Source organism: Pleurodeles waltl, chromosome 4_2 (assembly GCF_031143425.1).
Source record: "Pleurodeles waltl isolate 20211129_DDA chromosome 4_2, aPleWal1.hap1.20221129, whole genome shotgun sequence".
Classification (NCBI taxonomy): domain Eukaryota; kingdom Metazoa; phylum Chordata; class Amphibia; order Caudata; family Salamandridae; genus Pleurodeles; species Pleurodeles waltl.
In genome coordinates, this window is record NC_090443.1 from 195,809,411 (window position 1) to 195,829,655 (window position 20,245).

General features: G+C 44.6%; 1 protein-coding gene across 1 annotated transcript in view; it reads right to left on the reverse strand.

Annotated features, from left to right (window-relative positions):
• Positions 1 to 20,245, reverse strand: part of LOC138292459 (myomegalin-like) — a 1,643,599-nt gene that overhangs the window by 780,288 nt on the left and 843,066 nt on the right. Inside the window, exon 16 of the mRNA XM_069231077.1 lies at positions 7,766 to 7,992. Coding sequence (XP_069087178.1) covers positions 7,766 to 7,992 — 227 coding nt within the window. The remainder of the gene's footprint in view (positions 1 to 7,765; positions 7,993 to 20,245) is intronic.

The window sequence follows — 20,245 nt, forward strand, 5'->3', positions numbered from 1 at the left end:
TCTAGATAAAAATGGTACTTCACTTGTGCGGGTAGGCCTAGTGCCCGTGACAGGAAATGCCCTAAAACACAATGTGGACACATGAAAATTATCAAATACAAAACTACCTGTTTTTGTGGGTGGGGGGCACCTGTGTTTTTGGCCCATGGTTCAGCAGCCAACTTGGGAAACCTACCAAACCCAGACATTTCTGAAAACTAGACACCCGAGGAAGTCCAGGGAGATGTGACTTGCATGGATCCCCCAGTGTTTTCTAACCCAGAATCCTCAGCAAACCTCAAATTTAGCTAAAAAAATATCATCTTCCCCACATTTCTGTGTGGGATCAATGCCCCGGCACAAATTTCCTACCACCCAAGTTGCCCTCAGTCTCCCGATAAAAATGATACCTCACTTGTATAGGTGGGCCAAGTGCACGTGACAGGGAAGAGCCAAAAATATGTCGAAATTGAGGGGGAACCAATGCGGGTCCAAAAGAGCAGTTTGAAATAAAAATGTTTTTAGGCTGACAAGTGGGGCAGAATTTTTATCGGTATAGATGCGACAAGGCTGGGTAGTGGGACTTTTGTAGATTCCTGCAGATTCCGTAAGGTTCTATCACAAAAATGTGGGAAAATTTGCGATTTCAAGAAAAGTTGGAGGTTTGCATGGCATTGTGGGTAAGAAAATGTTGCGGGGTGCATGTGAAGCACACTACCCTGGCCTCACCCAGACGTTTAGTTTTCAGATGTGTCTAGGTCTTGTAGATTTTTCTACATGGCAGCATCCCAAAGTCCAAAAAAGTGCATCCCTCACCATTCCAAGTGGGACGATTTTGGGAGTTAGACGAGCGCTCATGGCCCAAATGTAAAATGAAAACCGAAAATAATCAAATGTCCTCTTGCTTGCCTTTGGGACAAGATCTTTTAGTGTGCGGGGGGAGAGCTGAAAGACTGTTACCCACTCAGTTGGGGTGTAGGCATAACCATGCCCATACTGGTTGGTATCCACCACCACACTATTTATTTTTTTAATTCCCTGGCACCTAGTAGGCTTTCTGGACCCCCTTGACCCCACCCCGGGAGTGGATCGGGGGTAATCGCTCCATCTGCCCACTAGTGGGTAGAACAACTTTGTCCCCATTTATTTAAGGTTGGGGTATGGCCTTAACCGCCCTATTTAAAAAAAAAAAAAATTCTTCCCTGGGTTCCGGTGGGCTTTCTGCCCCCCTTTGAGGCAGATGGGTCTTACAAAAATAAGCTGATCTGCCAATGTGCCCCAATGGGGTGCGACCCTCGCCCAAGGGGTTGCCCCCCGAAACAAAATTCACACACACACCAGTCCCCGGTGCCTAAGTGGTTTCTGCCCCAAATGGCCTAAAAAAAACTGCCCTCCCAGGGGAGCGACCCTTGCCTATGGGGTCGCCACACATCTGTAAAAAAATAAAAAAATAAAAATCCCTGGTGCCTAGTGGTTGCTGCTCCCCTTAGGGGCAGGTCAGCCTAATTAAAATACGCTGTTCTGCCTACAAGGGGGACAGAAATGGTCTAAAATAAATTTGCCCCCCAGGGAAGCAACCCTTGCCCAAGAGGTCGCTCCCCAGCCGTAAAAAAAAAAAGTAAAAAGAAACCCCTGGTGTCTAGTGGTTTCTACCCCCCCTTTGGGGCAGATCGGCTTACTTAAAATAGGTCGATCTGCCCCCAAGGGGGGAAGAAATGTCCGAAAATGAATTTGCCCCCCAGGGGAGCGAACTTTGCCTAAGGGGTCGTGCCCGACATACTAAAATATATATATATATATATATATATATATATATATATATATATATATATATATATATATATATATATATATATATATATCCCTGGTGCCCATAGGTTTCTACCTCCCTTGGGGGAAGATGGGCCTAATTAACATAGGCTGATCTGCTCCCAAAGGGCGCAGAAATTGCCTTATCATAATAAAATGCCCCCCTTGGGTTGCCACCGTTGCCCAAGGGGCCGCTCCCCTTCTTTGTTTACCTAAGGTAAACTAAATCCCTGGTGTCTAATGGCCATTTCTGCAGCCCGATCACTTTACGATCGGGCTGCAGAAATGCTCAGATAGACATTAAAGGAAAGGAAAAGTCTTTCCTTTCCTTTGATGTATCTCTGCCCACCCCAACACCCCGATCAGAAGGGAAATGCTGAGCTTCCAGCGCGATGAGGGCAATCTCTGATGAGGTCAGCGCATGATCGCGCGCTGACGTCATCAGACCTCACAAGGGGGGCAGGGTGGAAGGGGAAGCGATTCCCCTCACATCCCTGCCCATGGGGGGAGCGCTAGCGCTCCCCCGTGGGCCAGTGGCAGAACGTAATGTTACGTCTTTGACACAGAAGCACTGTGCAGCGGGATGTAACAATTACGTCCCCAGCACAGAAGGGGTTAATAGTGCTCTAATTAAAGTGCTTGACCTAAGAATTGTGAAAAGAATTGTTCCATTTAACAATTAGTCTAACATTTTTAATGGTGAACAGTGACTGGAGACTTTCTAAAGCATATCAGTGATTACCCTTATTTAATGTGTAATGTAGGCTCTTAGCACTACTTGAAAGACACAGAAATGAACTTATCTGTTTAACCATTTGCTGCGAACCTGTGACACCCTTAGGGAGGTCTAGTTTGGGCTTGAACACCTATTGACAGGGAAAGCAAGGAACGATGCTGAAATGCTGCTGTGAAGTTTGTAAAAGATGTAAATGATGTGAAGTTTGTAAAAGATGTAAATGAAGTAGTAGATTTTTTAACAATTCCCCTGTTTGAAGAGCCAGCTAGTGTTTTGCTCCCGGGACCCGGCCCACCCGGGGCAAAAATGAAAAACAAGAGTGGGAGACAGGGCTTGCTTTTGTTTTTTGTTTTTTTTAAAATCAAGTTGAAGTGTGCAAATAGTTGCAATATTCGTCAGGATTTTTTTTTTAAATGCATATAAACCCTTGGGTAGACTGGGGCCCCCCTGGAACAAGGCTAGGGAGGTAGGGTAAAGATACCCTGCCTCCTTTTTTTTTTAATGTTTATTTTTGAGACTCGGCTGAAGCCAAGCCTCAAAATGGCTGGCACCACTTCCTGGTTGAAGTGTTGGCAGCTAATCAAATCTCTGCACGAGATCTGGAGTGTTTGCGACCTATACATACAAATCTGGATTTCCTTTAAATTCTCCTAAACTAGTGAATTCATTTACACCAAATAAAAGAGGCTCACCTGCGGACCAAAAGCTACCTTTCTGACAAATTAAGTGCAATTGCTCTCAGCAGTTCGGGCTGGACGCATGCCTAAAGAGTCTATATATATATATATATATATATATATATATATATATATATATATATATATATATATATATATATATATATATTACCTAAAAACCAAAGGTTACACGCACGTCATAGATGGGCTCACATTTTAAACGTACCAAACCATAGAAATTCACCTGTTATAGTTATCTCAAGTAACTATAACTCGTGCCCCCGCCATGCACAGTTCTTCCGAAAAAAAAGATTTTACTGCAAATATTACACTGATATTATCAATAATGTTATCAAAGATGTCATCAGTGCCTTAATTTGTGGGGTAATTAGCAGTGCATGGCAAGGGTATGAGTTTACATTTCTCCTCATTTTGTCCTCTTTCCATGTCTGCTGCATTCTGTAGCACACATAGAAAGAGGAAAAGGCCTCTTGTGATTGTTTTTGTGCAGGAAGTTGCCCCTTTCTGCACAAAAACAATCATGCCAACAACACAGACACCCTTGGACCATGGTGCAAGGGTGCCTGCGTTGGTGCTCGGCTACAATTTGTGCTTCACATTGGCTGAAAGGACAGGAATGCACTGTACCTTGTAAATACGGTGCATTCCTGCCCTTTCGAGCTGGCTTAGGGCAGGGCAGCTAAATGACTTGCGGCGCTTCCCTATTCCAATGTTTTGTACATAAGGTCCTCTATTTTTACACAGCATCATGATTAAGCAAAGCTGGGACTGGGTGTTGTGGCGTTTCTTCCCATAACTGAGTCTATTGTAACTGGAGGTGCCCAAGAAGTGTTACTTAAGAGAAATTAGGGTGACCTTTAGTTGCATCCATCTCATGAACTAAGTGGACAACCATGAACCTGGGGATATAGCTGCTCGTAATGGTATAACGTATTATGAGCTTCACCTTAGGAATAAAAGTATAGACCGTGGTGTAGGGGTATTTTTGAAGGTGTGGTGGTGACTTGATTAAACAGGCCTTTAAAGAAAACAGCCCTCCAAGTTTACCTTCCTAATGGGCGATGTATGTCTGATATTAATCACTCATTTGTTAGCATGAGGTATTGGCAATTCTTTTCTGGCTTTAAAATTATTGTACAAGAAGACAGTTAATATCACCCTCATTTTAACTATTTGTTTATTTCCCAAAATAATTCCAGTTCTGTCACAAGCAGTGCTACATTGCCAACAATACTTGTTACCTGCAACCTAAAAACTCAAGAATATTTGCAAGTATTTATGGCACCAGTGACCCTAGTCAAATTTTGGGCGTGAGTGATATAGGAGTGCTGTATGAAACGTAGCTATCAATATGAATGGCATTATTCTAGTTTCAAATCACTGTAATCTGGTAAAAGGACTTAGACAGAAATATGGAAAATTTGCAATACATAAATGATTTATGTTTAGGTTGAATACATGGGGAGAAGAGGGACAGAGCTGTTAGGACAGGTGATGTGCTGGGTTTTGGAGACTGTTGTCTGGTGATATGAGGGTTTTGACTAGTGATTCCATTCTACTTTCTGGGCAGGAATTATCCCATTATATTCGCTGAATGGATCATCAAGCAGAGAAAGAAGCGGGTGATGTTGTGGGGATTCTAGTGACAAGCAATCCTATTAATAGTCTGAAATAAGTCATAAGTGATAAACACAATATTATAACTACTGTGGGTTTGAATGGTATTTCTTTAATACATTTACCCCTGATTAGTGAGCTGGGTGTCCTAAATCTGCTGATTAATTTAAGCAAAGTCATGATTTTTCACGTTAGCTGAGAAATATGTGTGAGAAGTAGTCCTTCTGACCTGCCCCATTGTTCTTTTGCTAGAGTTATGTTTTCATGGTCAGAATTATAGAAAAAGGAAGTCCTTTTACTACTTGGAGCAAAAAGGGATTTCAGGAAACGGCACAGAGCTTTTGATCAGGCACTCGTTTTTCAGCACTTGGTGGAAATGTTTGGTGGAATGTGTGGCTAGATCATTTCTGGGGCATTTACAGATGTATCAAATGTATTTCATTAAGTTTCAAGGGCCCTCAGAACGCCTAGCATCCAAAGGTTCCTTTAAGAGGCCGTCCGCCAGGGTACCGCCGCTGAATGACCGCACCGCGGTCAAAAGACCGCGGCGGCCATTCAGACATTTCCTCTGGGCCGGCGGGCGCTCTCCAAAAGAGCGCCCGCCGGCCCAGAGGAAATGCCCCTGCAACGAGGACGCCGGCTCAGAATTGAGCCGGCGTAGTTGCAGGGGTGCGACGGGTGCGGTTGCACCCGTCGCGTATTTCAGTGTCTGCTTAGCAGACACTGAAATACTTTTCGGGGCCCTCTTACGGGGGCCCCTGCCATGCCCATGCCATTGGCATGGGCACGGCAGGGGCCCCCAGGGGCCCCGCGGCACCCCCTACCGCCATCCTGTTCCTGGTGGGCGAACCGCCAGGAACAGGATGGCGGTAGGGGGTGTCAGAATCCCCCATGGCGGCGCAGCAAGCTGCGCCGCCATGGGGGATTCTAAGGGCAGCGGTAAACCGGCGGGAGACCGCCGGTTTGCCTCTTCTGACCGCGGCCGAACCGCCGCGGTCAGAATGCCCTGCGGGGCACCGCCGGCCTGTCGGCGGTGCTCCCGCCGACCCTGGCCCCGGCGATCTTAGACCGCCGGGGTCAGAATGACCCCCATAGTCTATATTCAAATCTGATTACCAATATAGATGTCTTCTGGGAATATACAAATGTTGGGGATAGTTTTTTAGGGGTCCCTGGAATTGTGCTAATCTCTTGATATATACTAATTTCATTGACCTGAAAGTACAAATCTCGCATGGTCTGGAGTGACAGTGCGGTTCCCCCCTTATAAAAACTCTTATTATTATTGATTAATTATCAAAAGTAATGGTTTTGGTACAGTTGGCAGAAAATAAAATCAGGATATTGTTTATTTGAATGTCTCAACTATATATAGTCAACAGCTATATTTACATTTACTGTATCATCACCACTCGATGGAAACAGAATAGACGTTTGGCAAGACCTCATTGTATGGCAAATATTGTATTAATGACAAGTGGAAAGGCAACATGATAGACACTCAATTGAACGGCTTTTACGAGCTTATAAAAGTAAGGTGATCACTCAAGTCGTCTTCAGATCCCATAATTGTGGAGGCCAGTCACATTCACAACTCAATATTTTAGAAGGTACTACTTGTGAATAGTTGCTTGCCCTAGTGGGAGTACACTAATAGTTGTAGTGTGATACAAACTGGGGCTAATATAGCCTTAGAACCCGCCGTAGCGGGCTCTACCAGCTATTAAAGGCCCGAGCCGAAGACGAGGGCCTTTAACAAGGGAGAGGGCCTTTAATAGCCGGTAGAGCCCGCTACCGAGGGTTCTAAGGCTATTAAAACATTCTGCCATTAATGGGCAGAATGTTCTCCTGAATAAAACAAAGGCTTCACGGAACCGGAGTGGATTAAAATCCCTTCAGGCTCCGTGAGGCTTTGTTCACAGCTGCTGCTGTGAACAAAGAACATTCCAATGTTCTAATAGTACTTTATTTTGAAGCTTGTAAATGACTAATTGTGCGGCCACGTAAACAAAACGGCAGAATGAAGCTGAGGTCTCTGAAAAATAAAACGATGAAAGTCCGAGTTACACATATACCTATGAAAGGTGGCTTCTCCCACTCTACATTTCATTACAAACATGAAAATCGGTTTTATTTGGAAATATCGGCTGTAAATATTAAAGACAGAATTAAAGTTTTTTTTCTATTATTTTTTAGCAAGCATATTGATTCCAAATATGTATCTTGTCTTCCATTTTTGCGACTCCTACATATTTTAGGTTCAAACAGCCCTGGGAAAGAAAACAATACGAAATACGTATCGACATGAAAGAGAGACGATAAAGCAAAGACTGAACATTATGTACTAAAAGGGGATATTGAGTATTTCTAACGCCTACATTTTGGGAAATTATGAAGGACCAGAGAAGAACAGTAGAGTCTCTAATCATGACATGGACCTCCTAGGAAACATATTTGGTTAGAATACTTGTTTAAAGGGACACCAGGAAAGCATTATAACATGTAGTAAAGACAGGTGATTCTAAAAGAAGAAATAATATCCCCTTATTAACCAGTGCCAGGAGTCTGTAGTGTCAGACATCGTGTTAAATTATATGTGGAAATATGTAATGAGAAGAGGGAGAGGATAAGGACCATAGGGAGCAGGAAAATAAAGCAAGAAGGAGAAAAATATATTGAGCAAGATTATCATCGTCATCATTGTTTTATGTTACATTTATTGTTTATTTTTCTGTTTGTAACATTATTAAAAACAATAAAAGGAATATTAGGATGATTATTATTTTGAAATGTAGCAACAAGCCCCTAATGGGAAATGACTGTTGACAACTGCAGATATAGTCACTGTTCAATCTGGTATTTACGGGGTGAAGGGATTTCCTATTATTCATTCCCACCATTTTACAAAAAATCCTAGATATATTACCTGCAGTTGTCCAATGGCGGGATCTCAGTTTCCACAATCTGAGCCTTCGATTCTTTGAATCGATTCTTCTGTTCCTCCTCTTCTTCCTCTTTCATTAGACGGGGTTCACGTTTTACAACAGGGTTTTCTTCCAGCCTTAAGTGGCTAGTGCTGCAGAGTGAATTCCACTTTACAGAATGCATTCCTTTTGCTGGCACAGGGTTGTGCTTGCAGTGTCCCCCAGAACTCTATAGAGAATTCAGAAACATAATATGATTAGAGAAGGGTACATTACCTTGGTCATACAGCTAGATAGTACATATCAAATGGTGTTCCCGTTGGGCCCAATTCGCAACGGTTTTCAGAGCGGGAGGTTTACATCTGGAAAAGTAAAAAGTGATACATCTCAGAGAGTTAACATCAGGAATTCTATGATTTTCTACAAAGGAGTAAATCAAGTATTACATAGTATCCAGTCTACACTCCTACATTTATTCTTTCTGATGGAAACTCTGTGATTCCTTTTGGAAAATGAACCCTACCACATTTAAATGTACCAGGAAAGTCCCTTCTAAAGAAATGGTAAAACAATGTGCAGTCAAATGATTGCTGCTTTGTGGCAAGAATAATACTTCTATTGCATTTTTTTACCAGTCCTCTGACACTTTTTCAAACTCAGCCGGCTATTTCATCAGTTATGCATTCGAAAATTACAAGTAATACGTGCATGCATGTGTACATCACACCTTCTTTTTCTAATGTAATTTCGACTGATGCCTCTAAAAAAGTGTGAATTAGTCCCAGCAAAAGTAGATTCATCTTAACAACAATGGGATTGATTAATAGTGACGAAGTGTCATTATTTTCATTTGCTTTTAATGATGCGCTAATGCATAAAATGTATAATCACGGCTTACATATATTCATGTGTAATTTCATATTTAGATTAGCCATAATGTGTGCCTTTCACTTTAACAAGTTAACCATAGTTAGAATGTGTTCGTGTTAAATTAGCCATAGCCACTATACCACTTAATTTGCAAGGCTCCATTTTAAATGAAATGTGTTTCTGCTCTCACTTTTCAGGAGCCAAAGTATCCACTGTGTACTCGTTAGACTGTTATTGTTAGGTTCCATGTGAAAGACATTTGCTGTTATTTTTCTTAATGGTTTGGACAGTAAATCTCAGCACCTGCATGTTAAAGTGGCCGGTGGAAAAAAAATCCTCCCTTGGAAAATATCTCTGAAGGCGTGAAGGGAGCTGGCGGAGATATCTCCTTGGACAACATCTCTGAAGGCGATGGAACTGAAACTGTTGATTGTATGAGTCATGAGAAGTGGGCTGACACCAAATCCACTATAAGTGTTTAATTTTGATTGGTTCCTTATCTGTGGGAGTCCTACTGAGTATTTTTTTGCTGAAATTCATGTTTTAATTGTGTATCGCTGATCTTTGTTAGATTTGCTTCTGTCTACCCTTGGAGGTGGACATTAATTTCCTGCTCTTGAGACCCTATCCTCCTTTTTTCGGCTCATCGAGTTAATCTCTCCATCTAGCACATTTATTCTTCTCCTATTTGGAACCTTCATCTGGTTCTTTTTCGATTTTTTAATTGCTTACACCTACTACTTATGAAATTCCCCTGATTTAACCCACAACTTTGGTTTAGCATAAGTGAGTTTCCCTTAAGGAAAAACAAGTCCTTTATGATTTGCTTACACTACTTAACTTGACTTTGCATTTGCTGTTTGAACTGCCTGGACTAGGTTCATATACGCTGCAATCAAGTGATTATTGACTTATGACTAAACTGAATGATTTGAGTTTGTAACTCCTAATTTGTTAATAAAGCTTCATGGTTTGTAAATCGGCTAATCGCTGTCATTACTGTGGGGCAAAATGTGCTTCACTGTTATTGATATGTTATTAAATTGCTGATGTCAAGCCTCACTTTGAGACAAAGATCCATCCTTTGAGTGCTGCTTAAGTCTACAGATTTGCACTATATTTTGCTTGGTTTAAAGACCACCCTTTGCCCTCCAGGTTTTGGTAGCAGAGGGTGGTTTGGTCCTCAATGAGGCTTAGAGAGTTAGAATTTGCCCCAGCAACAGTTAGAATCTGCACCAGTCCATGTCCCCCTAGCTCCATGGCCTACCTTGGAGAATTGGTGCTGTTCCGGCAATCCTGAAGTGGTTGTAGTGTCTTAGGAGTGTGATTATAGTGGGGTTATGTGTCTCTTATTGTTTGTTGTTGTGCACTGCTATGCTTGTGGATTTTGATGAGTTAGTGTGTTGCATGGTGTGGTATCCATTTTGAGTCCAGGAGGGCACATTGCTGAGGTGAGGGTTAAATTGCAGTCGTGTGCATATGGCATGTCCTTAAGAAGAGAAATGCGCTTGGGGTAAAAGTTGAAGTTTTAATTATTGGACTTGTCGTAGTTACGTTTTAGGGATAAAAATTGAATATATCAAGATGTAACTTGTCTGTTAGGGTTTGTGATGTAGGACTGTGAAGCACAACTGGCCACAAAAAAGATATGGACTTATTAAACTTCTCTTGTGAGGGTGTATTAACTTAGATTGGTGTTTGGTTAACCCTTTTGCACAGAGGAGCAGACTGCACTAGTCAGGGTAATTTCTCAATGGTGAAGATATAATTTTGTATGTGTGCCGGAAGGGTGTTATACCCCTACCCCTTTGAGTGATTGTGAACTTTGGAATTTGCTTTTAGGGGAACAGACAAAAGTTAATGTTTTAATAATTGTTAGTGCAAAATTGATCGATGTTGTGAATTGTGGGCTGATGGGCTGCTGTGAGGTGCTGTGAGTTACGTCACAGGGTGTTGCAGTAGAATTGGTCAGGTTTTTTTGTTTCTTTTTGAGAAACCTTATTGGTTTTCACCATAAAAGTCTTCTTGCCAGGGCAGCTAATATAGCAATCAAAATCAAGTCAGAAATAGCTACATGGTATAATCAATGTCTCATAATTCTCAGTTCAAAGCATTATTCTCAGTAGTAGCAAGCCCCACTCACTCACACAGTTATCTATTCTTCTTGCACTCTGACCCCAGCAAACTCTCCCCTCACCCAACTGTGAGTGTGCCCATACCCGGTCTTCGGAGAAACACCTATGTATGGACTTGAGTAGAAGGATTATCTATATTATATCCATCAAATGCTTAGATTCGTTAGGGATCACATCTGGGGAGGCCCATAGCTCCTGTAGTCTGTCTGTGGGGATCTCCTATCAGAATTATTCAGGAAAGACCAAAGGTATTAATTCTCTTCAGGGGTCATAAGCTCAGGATATTGTAATAAATCCACTAAAGCTTCCCAAGCCCTGGCTGTATCCAATGTCCCCAGACCTCTCTTGGCGTACTGAAGCATTATTGTACCTTTGCAGGACGCCCATCTGTAGGAAAGTACCATCTTGCCTGGCATGTTACCCCCATTTTTCACTGTATATATGTTGTTTTAGTTGTATGTGTCACTGGGACCCTGCCAGCCAGGGACCCAGTGCTCATAAGTGTGCCCTGAATGTGTTACCTGTGTTATGACTAACTGTCTCACTAAGGCTCTGCTATCCAGAACCTCAGTGGTTATGCTCTCTCATTTCTTTCAAATTGTCACTAACAGGCTAGTGACCAATTTTACCAATTTACATTGGCATACTGGAACACCCTTATAATTCCCTAGTATATGGTACTGAGGTACCCAGGGTATTGGGGTTCCAGGAGATCCCTATGGGCTGCAGCATTTCTTTTGCCACCCATAGGGAGCTCTGACAATTCTTACACAGGCCTGCCACTGCAGCCTGAGTGAAATAACGTCCACGTTATTTCACAGCCATTTACCACTGCACTTAAGTAACTTATAAGTCACCTATATGTCTAACCTTTACCTGGTAAAGGTTAGGTGCAAAGTTACTTAGTGTGTGGGCACCCTGGCACTAGCCAAGGTGACCCCACATTGTTCAGGGCAAATTCCCCGGACTTTGTGAGTGCGGGGACACCATTACACGCGTGCACTACACATAGGTCACTACCTATGTGTAGCTTCACAATGGTAACTCCGAATATGGCCATGTAACATGTCTATGATCATGGAATTGCCCCCTCTATGCCATCCTGGCATAGTTGGCACAATCCCATGATCCCACGGGTCTGTAGCTCAGACCCTGGTACTGCCAAACTGCCTTTCCCGGGGTTTCACTGCAGCTGCTGCTGCTGCCAACCCCTCAGACAGGTTTCTGCCCTCCTGGGGTCCAGCCAGGCTTGGCCCAGGAAGGCAGAACAAAGGACTTCCTCAGAGAGAGGGTGTTACACCCTCTCCCTTTGGAAAATGGGGTTAGGGCTGGGGAGGAGTAGCCTCCCCCAGCCTCTGGAAATGCTTTCATGGGCACAGATGGTGCCCATTTCTGCATAAGCCAGTCTACACCGGTTCAGGGACCCCTCAGCCCTGCTCTGGCGCGAAACTGGACAAAGGAAAGGGGAGTGACCACTCCCCTGACCTGCACCTCCCCTGGGAGGTGCCCAGAGCTCCTCCAGTGTGCTCCAGACCTCTGCCATCTTGGAAACAGAGGTGCTGCTGGCACACTGGACTGCTCTGAGTGGCCAGGGCCAGCAGGTGACGTCAGAGACTCCTTTTGATAGGCTCCTTCAGGTGTTGCTAGCCTATCTTCTCTCCTAAGTAGCTAAACCCTCTTTTCTGGCTATTTAGGGTCTCTGCTTTGGGGATTTCCTTAGATAACAAATGAAAGAGCTCATCAGAGTTCCTCTACATCTCTCTCTTCACCTTCTGCCAAGGAATCGACTGCTGACCGCGCTGGAAGCCTGCAAAACTGCAACAAAGTAGCGAAAACGACTACTGCAACTCTGTAACGCTGATCCTGCACCTTCTCGACTGTTTTCCTGGTGGTGCATGCTGTGGGGGTAGTCTGCCTCCTCTCTGCACTAGAAGCTCCGAAGAAATCTCCCGTGGGTCGACGGAATCTTCCCCCTGCTACCGCAGGCACCAAAGAACTGCATCACCGGTACCCTGGGTCTCCTCTCAGCACGACGAGCGAGGTCCCTTGAATCCAGCAACTCTGTCCAAGTGACTCCCACAGTCCAGTGACTCTTCAGTCCAAGTTTAGTGGAGGTAAGTCCTTGCCTCCCCACGCCAGACTGCATTGCTGGGAACCGCGACTTTTGCAGCTACTCCGGCCTCTGTGCACTTCCGGCGGAAATCCTTTGTGCACAGCCAAGCCTGGGTCCAGGGCACTCTAACCTGCATTGCACGACTTTCTAAGTTGCCCTCCGGCGACGTGGGACTCCTTTGTGCGACTTCGGGTGAGCACCGTTTCACTCCTCTTCATAGTGCCTGTTCTGGCACTTCTACGGGTGCTGCCTGCTTCTGAGAGGGCTCCTTGTCTTGCTCGACACCCCCTCTGTCCCCAGACGCAATTGGCAACATCCTGGTCCCTCCTGGGCCACAGCAGCATCCAAAAACCCTAACTGCACGACTTGCAACTAGCAAGGCTTGTTGGCAGTCTTTCTTCAGGAAAACACTTCTGCACGACTCTCCATGGCGTGGGGGATCCATCCTCCAAAGGGGAAGTCTCTAGCCCTTGTCGTTCCTGCAGAATCCTCAGCTTCTACTGTCCAGTAGCAGCTTCTTTGCACCCACAGCTGGCATTTCCTGGGCATCTGCCCATCTCCGACTTGCTTGTGACTTTTGGACTTGGTCCCCTTGTTCCACAGGTACCCTCGACTGGAAATCCATCGTTGTTGCATTGCTGGTTTGTGTCTTTCCTGCAGAATTCCCCTATCACGACTTCTATGTCCTTTGGGGAACTTTAGTGCACTTTGCACTCACTTTTCAGGGTCTTGGGGAGGGCTATTTTTCTAACCCTCACTGTTTTCTTACAGTCCCAGCGACCCTCTACAAGGTCACACAGGTTTGGGGTCCATTCGTGGTTCGCATTCCACTTTTGGAGTATATGGTTTGTGTTGCCCCTATCCCTATGTGTCCACATTGCATCCTATTGTAACTATACATTGTTTGCACTGTTTTCTAATACTATACTGCATATTTTTGGTATTGTGTACATATATCTGTGTATATTTGCTATCCTCATACTGAGGGTACTCACTGAGATACTTTTGGCATATTGTCATAAAAATAAAGTACCTTTATTTTTAGTATATCTGTGTATTGTGTTTTCTTATGATATTGTGCATATGACACTAGTGGTATTGTAGGAGCTTCACTCGTCTCCTAGTTCAGCCTAAGCTGCTCTGCTAAGCTACCATTATCTATCAGCCTAAGCTGCTAGACACCCCTCTACACTAATAAGGGATACCTGGGCCTGGTGCAAGGTGTAAGTACCCTTGGTACTCACTACAAGCCAGTCCAGCCTCCTACATTGGTTGTGCAGCGGTGGGATAAGTCCTTTGCAACTACTTACCACTTTTGTCATTGTACTTTTCATAAGAGAAAAATATACAAAACAAGTTCAGTGTATGTACACCTAACCAAAAAGTTTTGCATTTCCTCTTTTTCACTCTTTTCTAAGTGCTGAAAAGTACCTCTAAACTTTCTAAAAGTTCTTAAAAAGTTAAAAAAGTTTTTTCTGTCTTTCAAAAGTTCTAAAAATCTTTTTCTCACTTTTTCTGTCACTTAAACACTTTCTAAAAATGTCTGGTACAGGCCAAACTGTTGATCTGTCCAAAATTGTTTATGATCACCTTAGCTGGAAAGGAGCAAGGAGTCTCTGCATAGAAAGAGGTTTAAGTGTAGGGAAGAATCCCCCCAGAGAACTATTGGTTAACATGCTTATAGAACAAGATAGGGCCAAGGGTGCCCCATCTGTTGAAAAAGTAGCTAATGGTTCACAATCAGATCCAGGGACTCCCCTAGAGATAGATTCAGGAAAAAAACTTCCTAGCCTGCCCATTACTAGACAGCCTAGCATAGTTGGTACTGATGTAGAGTCACACCATACTGATAGTGTTGTCTCACATCATAGCAAGAGTATTCATTCTCACCACAGTAGAAGTGATATTTCTGTTAACCAAGCTGTTAGGAGGCCTTCAGTAAGGGATGGGTCTCCTTCTGTCCATTCTCACCATACTTCTGTTTCAAAGAATGTCCCACCCACCCACCCTGATGACAGATTGTTAGAAAGGGAGCTCAATAGATTGAGAGTGGAGAAAACCAGACTGAAGCTCAAGAAGCAACAGCTGGATTTGGATAGACAGTCCTTAGAAGTAGAGAAGGAGAGACAGAAATTGGGTTTAGAAACCCATGGTGGCAGCAACAGTATTCCCAATAGTCATCCTGCAAAAGAGCATGATTCTAGGAAGCTGCACAAGATAGTTCCCCCTTATTAGGAGGGGGATGACATTAACAAGTGGTTTGCTGCACTTGAGAGGGCCTGTGTTGTACAGGATGTCCCTCAAAGGCAGTGGGCTGCTATCCTATGGCTATCATTTAGTGGAAAAGGTAGGGATAGGCTCCTTACTGTGAAAGAAAGTGAAGCCAATGATTTCAAAATTCTTAAGAATGCACTCCTGGATGGTTATGGCTTAACCACTGAACAGTACAGGATGAAGTTCAGAGAGACCAAAAAGGAGTCTTCACAAGACTGGGTTGATTTAATTGACCATTCAGTGAAGGCCTTGGAGGGGTGGTTACATGGCAGTAAAGTTACTGATTATGAAAGCCTGTATAACTTGATCCTGAGAGAGCATATTCTTAATAATTGTGTGTCCGATTTGCTGCACCAGTACTTGGTGGACTCTGATCTGACCTCTCCCCAAGAATTGGGAAAGAAGGCAGACAAATGGGTCAGAACAAGGGTGAACAGAAAAGTTCATACAGGGGGTGACAAAGATGGCAACAAGAAGAAGGATGGTAAGTCTTCTGACAAGGGTGGGGACAAATCTAAAAATGAGTCTTCATCAGGCCCACAAAAACACTCTGGTGGGGGTGGTGGGTCCAAATCCTCTTCAAATCAAAACAAAGAAAATAAACCATGGTGCTATTTATGTAAAATAAAAGGCCATTGGACAACAGATCCCAGTTGTCCAAAGAAAAGCACCAAGCTTCCTACCACTACAACCCCTGCTGCTACACCTAGTGCCCCTAGTAATAGCAGTGGTGGTGGGAGCAAACCTACTAATAGCCAATCTAAAGGAGTAGCTGGGCTCACTTTTGGTAACTTAGTTGGGGTTGGTCTGGTTAGGGAGACCACAGAGGCTGTGTTAGTCTCTGAGGGGGCTATTGATTTAGCCACCTTAGTTGCTTGTCCCCTTAACATGGATAAGTACAAGCAACTACCCCTAATAAATGGTGTTGAGTTTCAGGCCTACAGGGACACTGGTGCCAGTGTTACAATGGTAATAGAGAAACTGGTCCACCCTGAACAACACCTACTTGATCACCAGTACCAAGTAACCAAAGCTCATAACAACACCCTTAGCCACCCCATGGCTGTTGTGAATCTCAACTGGGAGGGGGGGTTACTGGCCCAAAGAAAGTTGTGGTTGCCTCAGATTTACCTGTAGACTGTCTATTAGGGAATGATTTAGAGACATCAGCTTGGGCAGAAGTGGAGTTGGAGGCTCATGCAGCAATGCTGGGCATTCCAGGGCATATTTTTGCTTTGACAAGGGCTCAGGCCAAAAAGCAAAAAGGACAGGGTGACTTGGATCCTGGAACAATGGACCAAGTGCTCCCTAAAGCTAGGGCTAGTAGAAGTAAAGCACTACCTACTATCCCTCCCTCTACAGTGGATTCTACTTCTGAGGAAGAAGAATTTCCAGCCTGTGCAGAACCTACACCAGAGGAGCTGGAAGCAGACACTGCTGAGCTTTTGGGTGAAGGGGGGCCTGCCAGGGAGGAGCTGAGTGTGGCACAGCAGACCTGTCCCACACTAGAGGGTCTAAGGCAGCAAGCTGTCAAACAAGCAAATGGGAATGTCAGTGACTCTCACAGAGTTTACAGGGAGGACAACCTTTTGTACACTGAAGCAAGGGATCCAAAACCTGGAGCTGCCAGGAGATTGGTGATTCCTCAGGAGTACGGGAAGTTCCTCCTAACTCTTGCTCACGACATTCCCTTGGCTGGACATTTGGGGCAAATGAAAACGTGGGACAGGCTTGTTCCCCTGTTTCATTGGCCTAGAATGTCTGAGGACACAAAAGAATTTTGTAAGTCCTGTGAAACCTGTCAAGCCAGTGGCAAGACAGGTGGCACCCAAAGGCACCCCTTATTCCACTGCCTGTGGTTGGGGTTCCCTTTGAAAGGGTAGGGATTGACATAGTTGGCCCCCTTGACCCTCCTACTGCTTCAGGCAATAGGTTTATCTTGGTGATAGTGGACCATGCCACCAGATATCCTGAAGCAATTCCTCTAAGGACCACTACAGCTCCTGCAGTGGCAAAGGCCCTACTGGGAATCTTTTCCAGGGTGGGCTTCCCAAAAGAGGTGGTATCAGACAGGGGAAGTAATTTCATGTCTGCTTACTTAAAGGCCACGTGGAAGGAGTGTGGGGTGACATACAAGTTCACCACACCCTATCACCCACAAACTAATGGACTGGTGGAGAGATTTAACAAAACTCTCAAAGGCATGATTATGGGACTCCCTGAAAAACTCCGCAGGAGATGGGATATCCTTTAGCCATGCCTCCTTTTTGCTTACAGGGAGGTACCCCAGAAAGAAGTGGGCTTCAGCCCCTTTGAACTTCTTTTTGGACACCCTGTGAGAGGTCCTCTAACACTTAAAAGCTCCAAAGCAAGACATAGTGGACTATGTTCTTGGCCTCAGATCAAGGATGGCTGAGTACATGAAAAAGGCCAGTAAAAACCTTCAGGCCAGCCAAGAGCTCCAAAAGCAATGGCATGACCAGAAGGCTGTTTTGGTTCAGTACCAACCAGGGAAGAAAGTGTGGGTCTTGGAGCCTGTGACCCCAAGAGCACTCCAAGATAAATGGAGTGGACCCCACATAATTGTTGAAAAGAAGGGTGAAGTCACCTACTTAGTTGACTTAGGCACTGCCAGGAGTCCCCTTAGGGTGCTCCATGTCAATCGCCTGAAACCCTACTATGACAGGGCTGATCTCACCCTGCTCATGGCAACTGATGAGGGACAGGAAGAAGAGAGTGACCCTCTCCCTGATCTCTTCTCTTCCACAGAACAACATGCTCTAGTGGAAGGTGTAATTTTGGCTGACTGTCTTACTGCTGAGCAGAAAGACCACTGCATAAATCTCCTGGGTCAGTTTTCTGAACTCTTCTCTACTGTGCCAGGTACCACTTCTTGGTGTGAGCACACTATAGATACTGGAGACAGCTTGCCTGTCAAAAGTAAAATCTATAGGCAGCCTGACCATGTCAGAGACTGCATAAAACAAGAGGTTCAGAAAATGCTTGAAATGGGAGTGGTTGAGCACTCTGAAAGTCCATGGGCTTCTCCTGTGGTACTTGTACCAAAACCTCATTCCAAAGATGGAAAGAAGGCAATGCGGTTTTGTGTTGACTACAGAGGTCTCAACCAGGTAACCAAAACTGGTGCTCACCCTATACCCAGGGCAGATGAGCTCATAGATCCACTGGCATCTGCCAAGTATCTAAGCACTTTTGACTTGACTGCAGGGTATTGGCAGATCAAATTATCAGAAGATGCAAAAGCAAAAACTGCATTTTCAACCATTGAAGGCCATTACCAATTTACAGTAATGCCTTTTGGATTGAAAAATGCACCTGCCACTTTTCAGAGGTTGGTGAACACAGTCCTGCAAGGGCTGGAAGCTTGCAGCATATTTGGACGATATAGCTGTCTTTAGCTCCAGCTGGGATGATCACCTGGTCCACCTATGGAAAGTTTTAGAAGACCTGCAAAAGGCAGGCCTCACTATCAAGGCTTCAAAGTGCCAGATAGGGCAGGGAAAGGTGGTTTATCTGGGACACCTTCTTGGTGGGGAACAGATTGCACCACTTCAGTGGAATATCCAAACTATTATAGATTGGGTTCCCCCTACTACTCAGACTCAGGTGAGAGCCTTCCTAGGCCTCACTAGGTATTACAGGAGGTTCATTAAGAACTATGGCTCCATTGCAGCCCCTCTTAATGACCTCACATCCAAGAAAATGCCTAAAAAGGTATTATGGACAGCAAACTGTCAGAAAGCTTTTGAGGAGCTGAAGCAGGCCATGTGCTCTGCACCTGTCCTGAAAAGCCCTTGTTACTCTAAAAAATTCTATGTCCAAACTGATGCATCTGAATTAGGAGTAGGGGCAGTCCTATCACAACTTGATTCTGAGGGCCAGGATCAACCTGTTGCTTTTATTAGTAGGAGGTTGACCCCTAGAGAAAAGCGTTGGTCTGCCATAGAGAGGGAGGCCTTTGCTGTGGTCTGGGCACTGAAGAAGTTGAGGCCATACCTGTTTGGCACTCACTTCATTGTTCAGACAGACCACAAACCTCTACTTTGGCTAAAACAAATGAAAGGTGAAAATCCTAAATTGTTGAGGTGGTCCATATCCCTACAGGGGATGGACTATACAGTGGAACATAGACCTGGGAGTAGCCACTCCAATGCAGATGGACTCTCCAGATATTTCCACTTAGACAATGAAGACCCATCAGGAAAGTAGGAAAGTACCATCTTGCCTGGCATGTTACCCCCATTTTTCACTGTATATATGTTGTTTTAGTTGTATGTGTCACTGGGACCCTGCCAGCCAGGGCCCCAATGCTCATAAGTGTGCCCTGAATGTGTTACCTGTATTATGACTAACTGTCTCACTGAGGCTCTGCTATCCAGAACCTCAGTGGTTATGCTCTCTCATTTCTTTCAAATTGTCACTAACAGGCTAGTGACCAATTTTACCAATTTACATTGGCATACTGGAACACCCTTATAATTCCCTAGTATATGGTACTGAGGTACCCAGGGTATTGGGGTTCCAGGAGATCCCTATGGGCTGCAGCATTTCTTTTGCCACCCATAGGGAGCTCTGACAATTCTTACACAGGTCTGCCACTGCAGCCTGAGTGAAATAACGTCCACATTATTTCACAGCCATTTACCACTGCACTTAAGTAACTTATAAGTCACCTATATGTCTAACCTTTACCTGGTAAAGGTTAGGTGCAAAGTTACTTAGTGTGTGGGCACCCTGGCACTAGCCAAGGTGCCCCCACATTGTTCAGGGCAAATTCCCCGGACTTTGTGAGTGCGGGGACACCATTACACGCGTGCACTACACATAGGTCACTATCTATGTGTAGCTTCACAATGATAACTCCGAATATGGCCATGTAACATGTCTATGATTATGGAATTGCCCCCTCTATGCCATCCTGGCATAGTTGGCACAATCCCATGATCCCACGGGTCTGTAGCTCAGACCCTGGTACTGCCAAACTGTCTTTCCCGGGGTTTCACTGCAGCTGCTGCTGCTGCCAACCCCTCAGACAGGTTTCTGCCCTCCTGGGGTCCAGCCAGGCTTGG